The sequence below is a fragment of the Salmo trutta genome, chromosome 12, assembly GCF_901001165.1.
Source record: "Salmo trutta chromosome 12, fSalTru1.1, whole genome shotgun sequence".
Lineage (NCBI taxonomy): Eukaryota > Metazoa > Chordata > Actinopteri > Salmoniformes > Salmonidae > Salmo > Salmo trutta.
In genome coordinates, this window is record NC_042968.1 from 50,098,303 (window position 1) to 50,115,558 (window position 17,256).

The 17,256-nt window shown below is 42.4% G+C and overlaps 1 protein-coding gene across 1 annotated transcript in view; it reads right to left on the reverse strand.

The window, feature by feature from the left end:
- Positions 1–6,917: 6,917 nt before the first annotated feature.
- LOC115203738 (netrin-G2) overlaps positions 6,918–17,256 on the reverse strand; it is a 147,858-nt gene continuing 137,519 nt past the window's right edge. The window contains exon 17 of the mRNA XM_029768685.1: positions 6,918–8,566. Within this exon, the coding sequence (XP_029624545.1) occupies positions 8,355–8,566 (212 nt within the window). The 3' untranslated portion in view covers positions 6,918–8,354. The remainder of the gene's footprint in view (positions 8,567–17,256) is intronic.

A 17,256-nucleotide genomic window follows, 5' to 3' on the forward strand; every position in this document is an offset into this window, starting at 1 on the left:
CATTGTTGGGATATGTTTGTTGAGTAAGGATGCATATGTGGGAGACTCGTTTGAGGTGTCGAAAATGGTGAAATATGCGCTGGGAAAAGTGGGGTCTGTCAGAATGACCAGTTCTGGTCTTATTTAGATTAATTGTATTTCTGAAGAACAGAGGAAGATTGCAGTGAGCCTCAAAAGAATCCGCACATCAGAAGTTTTGTGTTTTGAACTTCGGAGTCAAGCACCTGTCAAAGGAGTCATCTCAGGGGTGATGACGGATGTTCAGGTTGAATACCTGAAGAGAATTCCTGGTGTTGTGAATGGAGAAAAAAAAGAAAGTCTGTCGGTCCTGTTGTTTTTTGATAAAGAGCAAATACCTACGCATGTGAAGCTTGGTTATGTAAGAGACGCTGTAAGAGCTTTCGTCCCAAAACCATTGCAGTGTAAGAATTGTAAAGGATTTGGCCATATTTCAAGTATGTGCAGATGGACAGAGTAAACTGAAGAACAATGTGTAGAAGGAAAATGGAGTTGCAATTGTGGTTGGGATAATGATCCCGAGTTCCTGGAGTGCCCTGTAAGGGTCAAGGAGATTGAGCGGTCAATCAAATCTCCTATGCGGAGGCAATTAAAAGAATTGAGAGAACAAGTGATGCTAGTAGATATGGTAGTGGACGCACCACAGCCTATAGTAAATGTTTGCTGCCAGTCAAAAGATACCCTGTGTGTTAAAAATATGGATTTTGTGGCGTTCTTTGCCCCACTTATAAACTGTATGGCGCAAGTCTCAAAGAAGTCTAAGAAACTGGACATTATTGTGGCTGCGGCAGAAACGTTTTTGGGACTTCAGGATTTTACATCTGAAGACTTGCAAGGGGTACTGGCGCCAGAAGACCCACCCTCCCAGGTTCCCCTTGAACCTGTGTAGGTATCAGATTAGTTAGATTTTTTTGACAGAAAAGTTCAGTTTATCTTTAGATTTTTTTGTTGGTAGTTTGGTAGTTTTTTGGTAGTTTGTTCTGTTTTTGGGAATCCTGTTTCCATCCCGCACAGTATGTGACGAGATGCACATTGAATTGTGCGATCACCAATATACCAAATAAGAAGAGTCTGGGGGGCCTTCCCACGCTTGTTTGAATACTTTTCTTTCAGGCTTGCATGCCTTTGTATTTTCCCTTTTATTTATTATTTTTACTTTATTATTTCTCGTTACCATTCTGCACCAAATAGAACTGCATGCACTGGTTGCCTACCAAGTCAAGGCCGAGATCGCCTTGGGCCTTGGTAAGAACAGTCTTCCTAGTTACCTGGAAACCAGACGTTGAATTGCATAGTGACCAGACGTTGAATTGCATAGTGTTCTACATCGGGCAGAAATTAGCATTCGAATCAGGAAAGTTTCCTCTCATGACCTCGAAAAGCCTGAATGTATATCAAGCTTGTGAATCCACAAACTTGTTTGATGCATTTGCTTTTTGTTTTGGTTGTTTCAGATTATTTTGTATCCAATTGAAATGAATGATAAATAATGTATGATCATTTTGGAGTCACTTTTATTGTAAATAAGCATAGAATATGTTTCTGAACAATTCTACATTCATGTGGATGCTACCATGATTCTGGATAGTCCTGAAAGAATGTTGAATAATGATGAGTGAGAAGGTTACAGACGCACAAATATCATAACACCAAGACACACTAACCTCTCAACATTACAATAACAGGGGATGTTAACATTTTTGGGGGGGTATGACATGTGTACATCAAACTTTCTCAGTCATCATTTTTCACGGTTAATTCAGGACTATCCATAATCATGGTAGCATCCACGTTAATGTAGAAGTGTTTAGAAAAATATTCTATTCTTATTTACAATGAGTGACTCAAATGACACAACAAATTATTTACCATTCATTTCTATTGGGCACAAAATAATCTGAAACATTGATGTCATAATTGCGTGCTAGGAATACTAAACTTTTTGACTACTTTAATACACAAGTGCATTTGTCCCAATACTTTTGGTCCCCTAAAATGGGGGGACTATGTACAAAAAGTGCTGTAATTTCGAAATGATTCACCCGAAATTAAAGTCTGCACATAAACCTCATAATCATTGTATAATTTCAAAGTACAGTACAGTGCATACGGAGTTTTTCCACGTTTTGTTACGTTACAGCCTTATTCTAAAATTGATTAAATACATTTTTTCCCTCATCAATCTACACACCATGCCCCATAATGACAAAGTGAAAACAGATTTTTTGAAATGTTTGCAAATGTATGTAAAAAGTCTAACAGAAATACTTTGTTTCCATAAGTATTCAGACCCTTTGATATGAGACTCGAAATTGAGCTCAGGTTTATCCTGTTTCAGTTGATCATCCTTTATGGTAGAGTGGCCAGACGGAAGCCACTCCTCAGTAAAAGGCACATGACAGCCCGCTTGGAGTTTGCCAAAAGGCACCTAAAGGACCTCTGGCAGTCTCTATGGGGGTGCCACAGGGTTCAATTCTTGGGCCAACTCTTTTCTCTGAATACATCAATGATGTCGCTCTTGCTGCTGGTGAGTCTCTGATCCACCTCTACGCAGACCACACCATTCTGTATACTTCTGGCCCTTCTTTGGACACTGTGTTAACAACCCTCCAGACGAGCTTCAATGCCATACAACTTTCCTTCCGTGGCCTCCAACTGCTCCTAAATACAAGTAAAACTAAATGCATGCTCTTCAACCGATCGCTGCCTGCACCTGCCCACCTGTCCTGCATCACTACTCTGGACGGTTCTGACTTAGAATATGTGGACAACTACAAATACCTAGGTGTCTGGTTAGACTGTAAACTCTCCTTCCAGACTCACATCAAACATCTCCAATCCAAAGTTAAATAAAGAATTGGCTTCCTATTTCGCAACAACGCATCCTTCACTCATGCTGCCAAACATACCCTCGTAAAACTGACCATCCTACCGATCCTCGACTTTGGCGATGTCATTTACAAAATAGCCTCCAATACCCTACTCAACAAACTGGATGCAGTCTATCACAGTGCCATCCGTTTTGTCACCAAAGCCCCATATACTACCCACCACTGCGACCTATACGCTCTCGTTGGCTGGCCTTCGCTTCATAATCGTCGCCAAACCCACTGGCTCCAGGTCATCTACAAGACCCTGCTAGGTAAAGCCCCCCCTTATCTCCGCTCACTGGTCACCATAGCAGCACCCACCTGTGGCACGCGCTCCAGCAGGTATATCTCTCTGGTCACCCCCAAAGCCAGTTCCTCCTTTGGCCGTCTCTCTTTCCAGTTCTCTGCTGCCAATGACTGGAACGAACTACAAAAATCTCTGAAACTAGAAACACTTATCTCCCTCACTAGCTTTAAGCACCAGCTGTCAGAGCAGCTCACAGATCACTGCACCTGTACATAGCCCATCTATAATTTAGCCCAAACAACTACCCCTTCCCCTACTGTATTTATTTATTTTATTTATTTTATTTTGCTCCTTTACACCCCATTATCTCTATTTCTACTTTGCACTTTCTTCTACTACAAATCTACCATTCCAGTGTTTTACTTGCTATATTGTATTTACTTTGCCACCATGGACTTTTTTTTGCCTTTACCTCCCTTATCTCACCTCATTTGCTCACATTGTATAGACTTATTTTTCTACTGTATTATTGACTGTATATTTGTTTTACTCCATGTGTAACTCTGTGTTGTTGTATGTTGTCGAACTGCTTTGCTTTATCTTGGCCAGGTCGCAATTGTAAATGAGAACTTGTTCTCAACTTGCCTACCTGGTTAAATAAAGGTGAAATAAAACATACAAATAAAACATGTGAAAAAAGTGAATGGGTCCGAATATTTTCCAAATGCACTGTATTGTCTCACATTAGCGCCAAAAACACCAACCGCACGGAGAGCCAGTAAAGTACGTTCAAATTATATTTTAATGTACTTTACTCGTTGTCCGTACGTTTGGTCTATTTGGCAGTAGGATTGTGAGACAATATATCCAAAGTATAATTACATTGTTGTTTCTCTCTGTCACCCACATGCACACACGCGCACACACAAACAAACAAACACACACACACACACACAACCATAACCTTAACTCCTCTCACCGCAACACATACCACAATCGCACACAAGTTTTGATCGAAGTAGGTACAAGTTGCCCCCCCGGCGTGTGTTCATGGATGCCAAGGGAAGCCAGGCTTCTCCCAAATGTACCAATAAGAAAATAAAATAATGTATCTTTCATCTCTCTGTATTTCATAATTGTTCTTCAATTTGCAAGAGGCTGAATGTATCTCACCGGAGAAAGCATCCGAGCGAGCTTTGTTTGTGTAGCCCATCTATTTGATGCTGTCTGGTCAAAAATAGTGATAGTGTTGCCGCCCATAGCATTTAAGCCAGCGAGCATTTGGCCTCCCTTGATATTCTTTTAAATTCAATAATAGCTAATCATCGTTGAGCTAAACTGAGTGAGCTCAACTGTGAATGGCCCTGGCGCACCAAAAAAAAAGTATCAAGGGAAGCCAGTTTGGATTTGGCTTCACACCAATCACATCACAAGCCACACGTCATTGACAGAAAAAAACTTGAATTGTTGAATCTCGTTGTGTTGTTGTCCTCTTGCGGCTAGCTAGTTAGTTAAAATGGGCCCTTTCCTAAATTAGCCATGGACGGAGATAGGGATATGGACTTGTGGTTTTACTTAATTCTCCGTACTGGCTAATGATTATAACGGCGATTCTACTCCAACAATAAATTCAGACATTGTGCCTCTGGCCTGAGAGGGTGGAAGTTTAATATGTAGCTAGATGTACGAGGCTAATGATTGCCCATCGAAGGAAGTTAGGCTAGTGAGCAAGAATTGTTTATTTAATTGTTTTATTTTTTGTACTTTTTTACCCCTTTTTCTTCCCAATTGGTAGTTAGTCTTGTCCCATCGCTGCAACTCCCGTACGAACTTGGAAGTGAAGAAGCGAAGGTCGAGAGCCACGCGTCCTCCGAAACACGACTCTGCCAAGCCGCACTGCTTCTTGACACAATGCTCGCTTAACCCGGAAGCCATCCACACCAATGTGTCGGAGGAAACACTGTACAACTGGTGACCAAAGTCAGCATGCAAGCACCCGACGCGCCACAAGGAGTGACTAGAGTGCGATGGAACAAGGACATCTCGGCCGGCCAAACCCTAGCTTAAACCGGACGACGCTGGGCCAATTGTGCACCATCTCATGGGTCTCCCGGTCGCGGCCGGCTGTGATACAGCCTGTGATCGAACCCGGGTCTGTAGTGATGCCTCAAGCACTGTGATGCACTGCCTTAGACCGCTGCCCCACTCGGGAGGCCCGTGAGCAAGCATTTTAGCCAGGTAGCCTAGGATAACGAAAACTAAAAGTGTGTACTGTATGACAGACTCATAGACTGTTTCAGCAACATGAAAGAGAGGAGGATGGCATTGGCGTTTCTCTACATGTCAGGTGAGTCAACATGTTTTATCTACTTACATACAAACACACAAATCAGTACCATGGACAGCTACATCATGTTTAGCTGATGTTGATTGGACTAAATTGTTTTTGGAGTCTTTTAGTTGTCACTGTCTTAGACTAAACATAGGTGATTTGAAGTTGAAATGGTGCTGAAATAGTGGAGGCAGATCCTGTTTTCTTTGTAACTTGCGGTAACTCTCCGGTGTTCTAAATCAATACTTGCTTCGTAGTCCGAAAATGTCCGAAATGATTGACCATGATGTAGGTCATGAAACTGTTACATGCAATATGCTTTGTGGATTCCAGTGGACAGATTTTGCTCTCTGGTTTTGGGATGAAACAAAGGTGTGGTTGAATTTATTCTGCTACTGTGTTTCGGCATTCAAGACAACTGGTAACTTTGAAAAAAAACGAGTTCAAATCGTGACGTCAGTGATCTTTAGGTTGGAAACTGTGTGGCGCCCTGTGGCTCAGTTGGTAGAGCATGGTGTTTGCAACGCCAGCATGGTGTCTGCAACACCAGGGTTGTGGGTTTGATTCCCATGGGGGGCCAGTATGAAAAAAAATACAAAAATAAAAAAGTGTATGAAATGTATGCATTCACTACTATAAGTGCGTCTGCTAATAGACTAAAATGTAAATGAAACTCTGAGCTCTAGAAAGATGCTCGAGTTTACGACTTGGAATTCTGAGTTTGATGACCATTTTCGAAAAATATTTTTCCCAGTTGGAGCTCGAGTTCCCAGTTATCTTGAACGCACTGAAGTCGGAGATTTTAGAGTTCCCAGTTGTTTTGAACGCGGCGTATATCACGGTGGCAAGGCATATGAACTAACAAGTTATAGAGCAAACAACACAGTTCTCACAACACATAGGTTGTAATATGGCTTTTTTCCCATGAATTTGCTTCCTCGCGGATTTTACCCACACACCGCTACTGGTTGCTCCTAAGTAAGGTCATAGTTTTCATCCACTGAACACTTCAGTTTATTGTTCTTGGATAATTTCATCCTATATCTGTGCTGTTCAGCCAGGACAACTCCTACCTTGAGCTCTCTGATCTGCACTCAGATCATTCTGTGAGGATCTCCCCCACACGTCTCAATTCACTCCTTACTTACATCTCCACTTTGCCCTTCATTTTAACACTGCAGACTTCTTCTGAAATGGATCCCAGAATAGAGATGCCTTACAGACAGAATAGACTAAAATACCTAATGATTTTTATTTTACCATTGGCACCGGCTGAATGTCTTTCTGTCTTTCTTTTTATTGCATGCTGACACCCACCCCTTTTTTTCCATTCCTCCCAGGTATGCTTTGTGGAGTGCTGGAGTGTGTAGTGCTTTTGTAATGGAGTATTGGTGCATTTCTCCTATAGTTCTCTGTTTATTCAAAATGTCAGTGACTCCAAAGCCAGGAATTACTCTTTCACTGAAATGTTTTATTTTTTTACAAAAGCTTAGTAAAAGATGCAACACAGTGCCTAGGGTGTCATTAACATGACCCCGTAAGCCTTGGGTTTCCACGCCGATGATGATCTCTGCAAGAGACCGAGAGCGAGTGGGAGAACCATAGAAATAAAAATAGTGGGCTGGATGCTTTTTACATTCTAGTAAGTCTATTTCTAAGAGAACACTTGTCAGAACCTTACGGGGAAAATGTTTGTTCTGGACATTATGGTGCAATTATTGTTAAACTTTTTATGATTGTATTCTCATGTGCATTGGGGTTGTCTGTCGTTATGAGTGAATCTCATAGTCGTTTGACAGATTCAGTTGTTGGTGTCACTCATCATGTCAGTTCTTCTACCATTTACATAAAACATGTCAGACCTAAATGAAATCAAATACCAATGAATGAGGTTGTCTTTTTTTTCCACTTTTCAGCAATCCAGACAGTTCCAATCTGGAGTAGACAATTGAGAGTTTGGTTGGTAATGACGCATTTTTTCTCTTGAAAGAATTAATTGAATCAATAAAGTACAAGCACAGGTAAATCATTCACATTTACTGTAACGCTTACAGTGTAATAAAATGCTCCTCTGGAATAGGTAATTTATTATAACTCCAAACAAAAATAATCTCTACAAAAAATATTCAAATAATGACTTATAATATTGATACTTTCTCCCCTTTTCTCTCTCTCTTTTTAGACTGTTGGTAAGTTAGATTGTTTTATTCCTGAATACTGTGTGAAGATTTAATCTTGCTAAACGGTGGCAACACTCATTCCTATAATGTCCGTAATAGTGACTAAAATCTTAATATTGATAACCCTCTGGATATTGTAATAATTAAATGTATCATCTCAGTCTGTCGGTGGGCACATAAGATACATTAATGGTTTATATTCTAAGTAGTCCTCAGCAGCGAATCACGACCTAGCCCTCCCCCCTCCCACCAGCCCATGTCTAGTCTTTCCGCAGCAGTAAGTGCAGGGTCTCAAGAGAAGAGGGGTGCATTAACTCAAATCAATAAAGACAAAGGAAACGTCATTGTGTTACATCAGCCATTTCCTCGCTCCCTTCTTCTTCATAGTGAACAGTAATGATTTAAAGTGTTCTCATTTGCTCATTTAATAGTAATAATAATGCTTTTTGGTATGAGATTTCTCCAGGTCTCTCGTATAAAGGGAGAGACAGTGGGTTGGTTGTCTTGATTTTCCTCAGTCTTCCTCTGAAGTCTCATTTTACTCTCACGGGGGGGGGGGGGGGGGGGGTCCCTGAGTCAGTAACAGTCTTATGATGTGTGTGCTCATAGGGTCCTTGGCCAGCTAGCAGGCCTTTCCCACTCTTCCCTCTCTGGGGTTGCCCACACACACAACAGTTCCCCCTGTGTTTGAGGGGGCAGCAGGTGACTCAGTGTGCAGTTAATGTGGCCAAAAGGTGTGGTAGCAGGACGAGGGGGGCCAGGAGGTGGAGGGTGGAGGCGGTGTTGCAGGCCTTGCCCCCCTCACAGCGGGACTGTTGGCACAGCACGCCCTTAAACTCTGGAGGACAGATACACTTCTGGTTCTGGGAGCACGTCCCACCATTCTGGCACAGGAGCAGCTCCTCGTCACACACATTAGCTGTAGGAGAGAGAGGGACGGAGGGGGGGGGGGGGGCAGAAGAGAGAGAGGTGAAGGAAGTGGTAGAGAGAGAAGGTGTGGATGAAGGTAGCGGGAGGAAGAAGAAAAATGCGAGAGAGGAATGGTACATGCAGAGAAAGGGGGTGGAGGAAGGTAGGGTTACAGAAGGAGAAAGGAAGAAAGGAGAGATGTAGTGGCAAAACAACGGTTTCATGAAAGATAAAATGAGGGTGGGGAGCAAAGAGAAGGAGAATAGTAGGATACAAGGTGAGAGCCATGAGGTGGAAGATGAGAAAAGAGGACAAGTTTTGCCACAGAAACAACAAGATGGGGAAGAGGGATGTAGTGAGAAGGGAGCAATTAAAAGTAAAGATAAAAAGAGAGAGGGGGAAGAAAGAAAAAAAGAAAATATTAATTCTCCAAGCATAGCCTCGGCAACAAGTAACACCCTCTTTCTTTTCTGGTTTTCTTGAGCATGCATTTTCTCTGGGTCAGTTGAATGTCTCTTTTTAATTAATTAATTAATTTTTTATTCAATGTCTCTATTTTTAATTCCTACTTGGTTCAACATGTCCACCCAAGAAAGCGAAGGTAACTGAATTAAATGACTATCGCCCCGTAGCACTCACTTCTGTCATCATGAAGTGCCTTAAGAGGCTAGTTAACGATCATGTCACCTCCACCTTACCCGACAACCTAGACCCACTACAATTTGTATACCGCCTCAACAAATCAAATCAAATTGTATTGGTCACATACACATGGTTAGCAGATGTTATTGAGAGTGGTTAGAAATGCTTGTGCTTCTAGTTCCGACAGTGCAGCAATATCTAACAAGTGATATCTAACAATTCCACAACAAATACCTAATACACACAAATCTAAGTAAGGAATGGAATAAGAATATATAAATATATGGATGAGCAATGTCAGAGCGGCATAGGCTAAGATGCAATATATAGTATAGAATACAGTTTATACATATGAGATGAGTAATGCAAGATATGTTAACAGTATTAAAGTGGCATTATTAAAGTGACTAGATCCATCAACAACGCAATTGCCATTGCACTGCACACTGCCCTATCCCACCTGGACAAGAGAAATGCCTACATTATGTAAGAATGCTGTTCATCGTCTACAGCTCAGCCTTCAACATCATAGTGTCCTCCAAGCTCATCACTATGCTCAGGGCCCTGTGTCTGAACCCTGCCCTGTGCAACTGAGTCCTAAACTTCCTTATGGACCGACCCTGGGTGTTGAAGGTAGGCAACAACACTTCCCCCACACTGATCCTCAACACGGGGGCCCCACAAGGGAGTGTGCTCAGCCCCATCCTGTACTCCCTGTTCACCCATGACTGCGTGGCTATGCACATCTCCAACTCAATCATCAGGTTTTCTGACCACATAACAGTGGAAAGTCTGATTACCAACAATGACGAGACAGCCTACAGGGAGGGAGAGCCCTGGCGGAGTGGTGCCAGAAAAATAACCTTTCCCTCAATGTGAACAAATCAAAGGAGCTGATCGTGGACTACAGGAGACAGCAGAGAGAACACGCCCCCATCGATGGGACCGCAGTGGAGAGGGTCAAAAGCTTCAAGTTCCTCGGCATGCACATCACTGAGGACCTGAAATGGTCCTTCCACACCGACAGTGTGGTGAAGAAAGCGCAACAACCGCAGGAGGCTGAAGAAATTTGGCTTGGCCACTTAGACCCTCACAAAATTCTACACATGCACCACCATCAAAATAATTATGTCGGGCTGTATCACCACCTAGTACGGCAACGCATCACTGGGGGCACACTGCCAGCACTTCAGGACATCTACACCCGATGTCACAGGATGGCCAAGAAGATCATCAAGGACCTCAGCCACCCGAGCCACAGCCTGTTCACCCTGCTACCATCTAAAAGGCAGAGACCGTACAGGTGCATCAAAGCTGGGACAGAGAGACCGATTTAACAGTCTGATGGTCTGAAATAGAAGCTGTTTATCAGTCATCATTTACCGGCCTCCGCCCAGTACCCTGCCCTGAACCTTAGTCACTGTTAAGGAGGCTACAAGCTCCACTCAGTTGATCAATGATCAAGGATGATCAAGGGCGGAGGCAGTATTTTTGGGGCAGCGCGCACTTTTGTCCACATTTTGTTGTTGAGTTCCACCTACAGAGGAATTCTGCCTTGTGTAGTGTATATCCACTAGAGGGCTTGGGGTGCCAGAGTAGCTTACCAAGCAACAGGTTTCAAGGCACTCTTTGACTGTAGCTAGTGACGACATTTGAACTTCCGGATCTGGTGTTATATGCCTTTTTGTTTACAAATACTAGCTAACTAACTACATGTCTGGCTAGTCTCGTGTTCTATGCTTTGCGATGCTACTTTTTATCCACAGAAGCAAACTTATCTCTATATGAATTGCAATTGCTAAATCTTGAACAGCTCTTACAGAAGAAAAAATAAACGACTGAGAAAATGGCAAGTTCATCCACTGACCACTACAAGAGGGGATGTCCAACCCATGCGAAGCATTGATGTTTTTGGCGAATGGCAGCACACAAAGTATCGCTGCCAGTTAAGCTAGGAATCTTGACAGTTTGTGCCATCGTCACAGAAGTGTGCCAGGCTATCTTGCATTTCCTGATGAAGGATTTTGTTGCTTATCCCTCTGTGGCAAAATGGGCAGAAATCACAAGAGAGTTTGAGGATTGTTGCAATTATCTGTTTTGTGCAGGAGCAGTCGACGGAAAACATATTAGGATCTGAGCTCCAGCAAATTCTAGCAACGAGTACTACTACAATGACTTTTCTGAATGGTCCTGATGGCAGTCTACGACGTAAAGTCCCGCTTCACCATGATCGACATACGAGCATATGATCGGGAGGGAGATGCGGGAATATTCTCATGAAGCAAGTTCAGCTCCCAAGTCATGGCAGGCCAGCTTTCGCTACCAATGCCAGAGTGCTTGCCGAGGATCCAAACACAGAGCCCATATGTGACTCATTTCAGGAAACTAAGCGTATGTTGTGCATTTGAACATAAACTTTTTTAAATCAAAATGCGCTTTTTGGCAGAAATGCCTTCTGGAACATGTGAACTTTCATGTGCCTTAATAACAAACTTGTTTGCCATCTGTAAATACGAATACAATTGTGAAATTACAAACCTAGTTGGTTTAGCCACGGGAAAAGCCAAGAACCTTCCCGCTAACCATGATGGGCTGGACATGCCAAGGGATGAGTTCGGATTGGTCTGCCATGTAGCACACTTTTGTCTATAACATGAGCTGGTCAGTATGTGTAGGTAATCCTTTCTACTGTGGCGTTTTTAAAAGATATGTAGTAGAACTGCAAAAATGTTGCTCTCCACTTTCTGGAGGACCGAGTTTTGAAATCAGTGGAATGCCCGGTGGAATTAGAGTATGATAGCTAAGGAGATGGAGAAAATTCTAGCGTTTGATTGCAAATATGCAGAGGGTGTCAAAAAGAGAACACACTTGTATGAAACACCTGTCTCCGGATTACATCTTCGAACTAAGGGCAACCATGGCATCCGTGACAGAGAGGGAGAAGTGTCCATACAGGTATACAGGTAAGATAGTCTAGCTAGCTACATTTTCAGATATTATATGCTTCTAATTTTCTCAGAAAGTCATTTTTATTTCAAGATATAGCGTACTATTAGCTAGCTAGCTAATGTTAGCTGGCTGGCTAGCTAGCTAACATTATGTGTATGATCTGTGTAATAATATTATTCGTAACATTGAACCTGGTTGTTTAGCTACCTGCAGATTCATGCAGGGTAGTAACGTTATGAGTTGGAATTATGGTTCATTGTTTAGCTAGCTAGCTAGCTGCATGTCTAAGGAAAAGACTCCACTATGCAAGTAATCATTTCACTACACCTTCTGTATCCTGTGCATGTGACAAATAAACATTTTCTGTAATAATGAAGACAAATGAGCTAAAGTGAAGAAGTTGTCAGCTATATGAGGTCATTATTTGAACTGGCTAGCCAGCTAACTTAACATTAGCTAGCTAGCTAACAAGCTAGAAATGAACAAAAACATTGTTTTGAAAGTTGCTTTGAGTTGCCTGGTTTGTAAAAATAACCATACAAAACGTAAAAATAACCAGACAAAAACATTTGCAGATCTTTTAGGTATGATATTTCCTCTCATGATTGTAAATACATAAGAGGAAAATAGTGCAATGTAATACACAGGTGAAATGTGATGAAAGGGGAAATAAGAGGAAAAAGACACAAAGTAAACACAAGTAATTTACCCACCACATTAACATGTGCATGAGAAAATAAGTAAATATAAAAAAGCATGCCCCCCCACCCCAGTAAATTAGCCCCCACCTTAACATGTGAATAAGAAAAAAGTACACACCAGTTTTTGGGGTGAGATGGAGGTCTCACTCGAGAGTGGACACAGTACTGATTGATGGTCCTATGAAAGTACATTGTCATGTCCCTGACAAATGGGAGGCATTGATCAGAAGGAATAGACACCACCCATAGTACCACCCTTTGCTGGACCCTGCTGCAGTTTCTTTATTTATATATTTAACCTTTATTTAACTAGGCAAGTCAGTTAAGAACATTACAATTCTGTCTCGGAGCTTTAAGGACAATTCCTTTGACCTCATGGCTTGGTTTTTAGTCTGACATGCACTGTCAACTATGGGACCTTATATAGACAGGTATGTGCCTTTCCAAATCATGTCCAATCAATTGAATTTACCACAGGTGGACTCCAATGAAGTTATAGAAACATCTCAGGCGTGATCAATGGAAACAGGATGCACCTGAGCTCAATTTCGAGTCTCATAGCAAAGGGTCTGAATACTTATGTAAATACGGTATTTCTGTTTTTTATTTTTAATACATTTGCAAACATTTCTAAAAACCTTTTTCACTTTGTCATTATGGGGTATTGGGTGTAGATTGCCATATCCCTGTAATGCTTACAGAAAATCTCATGCCAAGTTTTATTGAAGTGCTGTGGTTGCAGGTTCACCTGCCTCATCTAAAGCCTTTTATTCTGGGGTGTTGCTGTAGGCCATCAAGTGCTAACAGTCAGTATCTAAATAATGTGTGTGATATCCTTGACAGTGTATGTGATGTAAACAGAGAGGGACCTGAATATTTTCTGGTTTTCATCAAGCTGTCCGCTCAAGAGGAAGCTTTGCACTGTAACCAATGTCTGTAATCTTTGTTCTAAAACTGTATCCATACCCATTGGATGCAGTGATCACAATATAGTGGCTATATCCAGGAAAGCCAAAGTTCCAAAAGCTGGGCCTAAAATAGTGTATAAGAGACCTTAGAAAATATTTTGATGTGACTCTTATGTGGATTATATACAAAATATTTGTTGGTCTGATGTGATTAATAAGGAGCATCCAGACGTTGCACTTGATGAATTTATGTTCCAATTATTGATAAACATGCACCTGTTATGTTCCATGGATTGATGGGGAATTGAACAACGGTGTGGTTGAAAAAGATGGGGCTAAAGGAGCAGCTCATAAGTCTGGTTGACTTACTGCAAATTGAGAAATGATGTGACTAAACTCAACAAAAAGAAGAAGAAACTGTATTATGAAGCCAAGATAAATCATATCAAGTGTGATGTAAAAAAAACTTGAGTACTTTAAATAAAATTATGGGCAGAAAGACAAATTCAACTCCGTCTTTCATCGAATGAGATGGCTTATGCCTCACAAAACCATTTGATGTTGTCAATTATTTTCCTGATTTCTTCATTGGCAAAGTGGGCAAACTTAGGCAGGAAATACCAACAACGAACAGTAATGATGAAAGAAAAGCATTTTGAATTGAATTTTGTAAATTTAGTGTGGGAGAGGTGTAAAAATGACTGAGGATGGTAGCTGACTATATAGCTACTCCTATCTATCATATATTTAATCTGAGCCTATAGAAATGTGTTTGTTCTCAGGCCTGGAGACAAGACAAAGTCATTCCGCTAAAAAGGCTTCAAATCAAATTTTATTTGTCACATACACATGGTTAGCAGATGTTAATGCGAGTGTAGCGAAATGCTTGTGCTTCTAGTTCCGACCATGCAGTAATATCTAACAAGTAATCTAACCTAACAATTTCACAACAACTACCTTATACACACAAGTGTAAAGGAATGAATAAGAATATGAATGAGCGATGGCCGAACGGCATAGGCAAGACGCAGTAGGTGGTATAGAGTACAGTATATACATATGAGATGAGTAATGTAGGGTATGTAAACATTATATAAAGTGGCATTGTTTAAAGTGGCTAGTGATACATTTATTACATCAATTTTTCATTATTAAAGTGGCTAGAGATTAGTCAGTATGTTGGCAGCAGCCACTCAATGTTAGTGATGGCTGTTTAACAGTCTGATGGCCTTGAGATAGAAGCTGTTTTTCAGTCTCTCGGTCCCCGCTTTGATGCACCTGTACTGACCTCGCCTTCTGGATGATAACGGGGTGAACAGGCAGTGGCTTGGGTGGTTGTTGTCCTTGATGATCTTTTTGGCCTTCCTGTGACATCAGGTGGTGTAGGTGTCCTAGAGGGCAGGTAGTTTGCCCCCGGTGATGCGTTGTGCAGACCTCACTACCCTCTGGAGAGCCTTACAGTTGTGGGCAGAGCAGTTGCCGTACCAGGCGGTGATACAGCCTGACAGGATGCTCTCGATTGTGCATCTGTAAAAGTTTGAGTGTTTCTGGTGACAAGCCAAATTTCTTCAACCTCTTGAGGTTGAAGAGGCTCTGCAACGCCTTCTTCACCATGCTGTCTGTGTGGGTGGACCATTTCAGTTTGTCCGTGATGTGTACGCCGAGGAACTTAAAACTTTCCACCTTCTCCACTACTATCCCGTCGATGTGGACAGGGGGCTGCTCCCTGTGCTGTTTCCTGAAGTCCACGATCATCTCCTTTGTTTTGTTGACATTGAGTGTGAGGGTATTTTCCTGACACCACACTCCGAGGGCCCTCACCTCCTCCCTGTAGGCCGTCTCGTCGTTGTTGGTAATCAAGCCTACCACTGTAGTGTCGTGTGCAAACTTGATGATTGAGTTGGAGGCGTGCATGGCCACGCAGTCATGGGTGAACTGGGAGTACAGGAGAGGGCTGAGAACGCACCCTTGTGGGGCCCCAGTGTTGAGGATCAGTGTGGTGGAGATGTTGTTTCCTACCCTCACCACCTGGGGGCAGCCCGTCAGGAAGTCCAGGACCCAGTTGCACAGGGCGGGGTCGAGACCCATGTTCTCCAGCTTAATGACGAGTTTGGAGGGTACTATGGTGTTAAATGCTGAGCTGTAGTTGATGAACAGCATTCTTACATAGGTATCCCTCTTGTCCAGATGGGTTAGGGCAGTGTGCAGTGTGATTGTGATTGCGTTGTCTGTGGACCTGTTTGGGCGGTAAGCAAATTGGAGTGGGTCTAGGGTGTCAGGTAGGGTGGAGGTGATATGGTCCTTGACTAGTCTCTCAAAGCACTTCATGATGACGGAAGTGAGTGCTACGGGGCGATAGTCATTTAGCTCAGTTACCTTCGCTTTCTTGGGAACAGGAACAATGGTAACCCTCTTGAAGCATGTGGGAACAGCAGACTGGGATAAGGATTGATTGAATATGTCCGTAAACACACCAGCCAGCTGGTCTGCGCATGCTCTGAGGATGCGGCTGTGGATGCCGTCTGGGTGGCAGCCTTACGAGGGTTAACACGATTAAATGTTTTACTCACGTTGGCTGCAGTGAAGGAGAGCCCACAGGTTTTGGTAGCGGGCCGTGTCAGTCGCACTGTGTCCTCAAAGCGAGCAAAGAAGTTGTTTAGTTTGTCTGGGAGCAAGACATCGTGGTCCACGACGGGGCTGGTTTTCCTTTTGTAGTCCGTGATTGACTGTAGACCCTGCCACATACCTCTTGTGTCTGAGCCGTGCTGGCTTGCTGCCAGCTCTTAGTAAACTTTTGTAAAACATGGTGTTTGACCAAATACAAAGCATTTTCCCTGTTAACAAATAGACTTTTAGCATTCTTATAGTATAGAGAAGGGCACTCAACACGTACTGCACTGACACAAATGACTGATGATTGGTTGAAAGATATTGATAATAATACGATTATGAGAGCTGTACTGTTAGATTTCAGAGCAGTCTTTGATGTTATTGACCAAAACCTGTTGTTGAGAAAGGTGTATGTTATGGCTAGGGCTGTTGTGGTGACCTTATTACCGCCACACCGGCAGTCATGAGTCATGACCGCAGTAAAATTCCACGGTAATCTCCTTTTATGCACTCTGGACATGCTTTGGTAGTACTCAACTTGCTAATGACCATCAGGTCCTAATGGCCTGCTACTCAGGGCTCTATTGTCCCTCCATCAGGTCCTAATGGCCTGGTACTCAGGGCTCTATTGTCCCTTTAACCACTAACATCAATTCAAATGCAATCGATAATTACATGAAACAATTATCATCAAAACAGTATCCTGCTTTTAAAAATCACCTCACTGTGAAGATCCATTTGAAGAAAGAAATTCAACAGCAGGTTGAAACTGTTGAAAATGTTGTTGTAAAGCCTAACACAATGGAATGGACAGCGCTTTCTAAGGTGATTAATTCAAAACACCCATACGCATATTAGAGCTTATGTATACGCATAGGCTTATGAGCCCA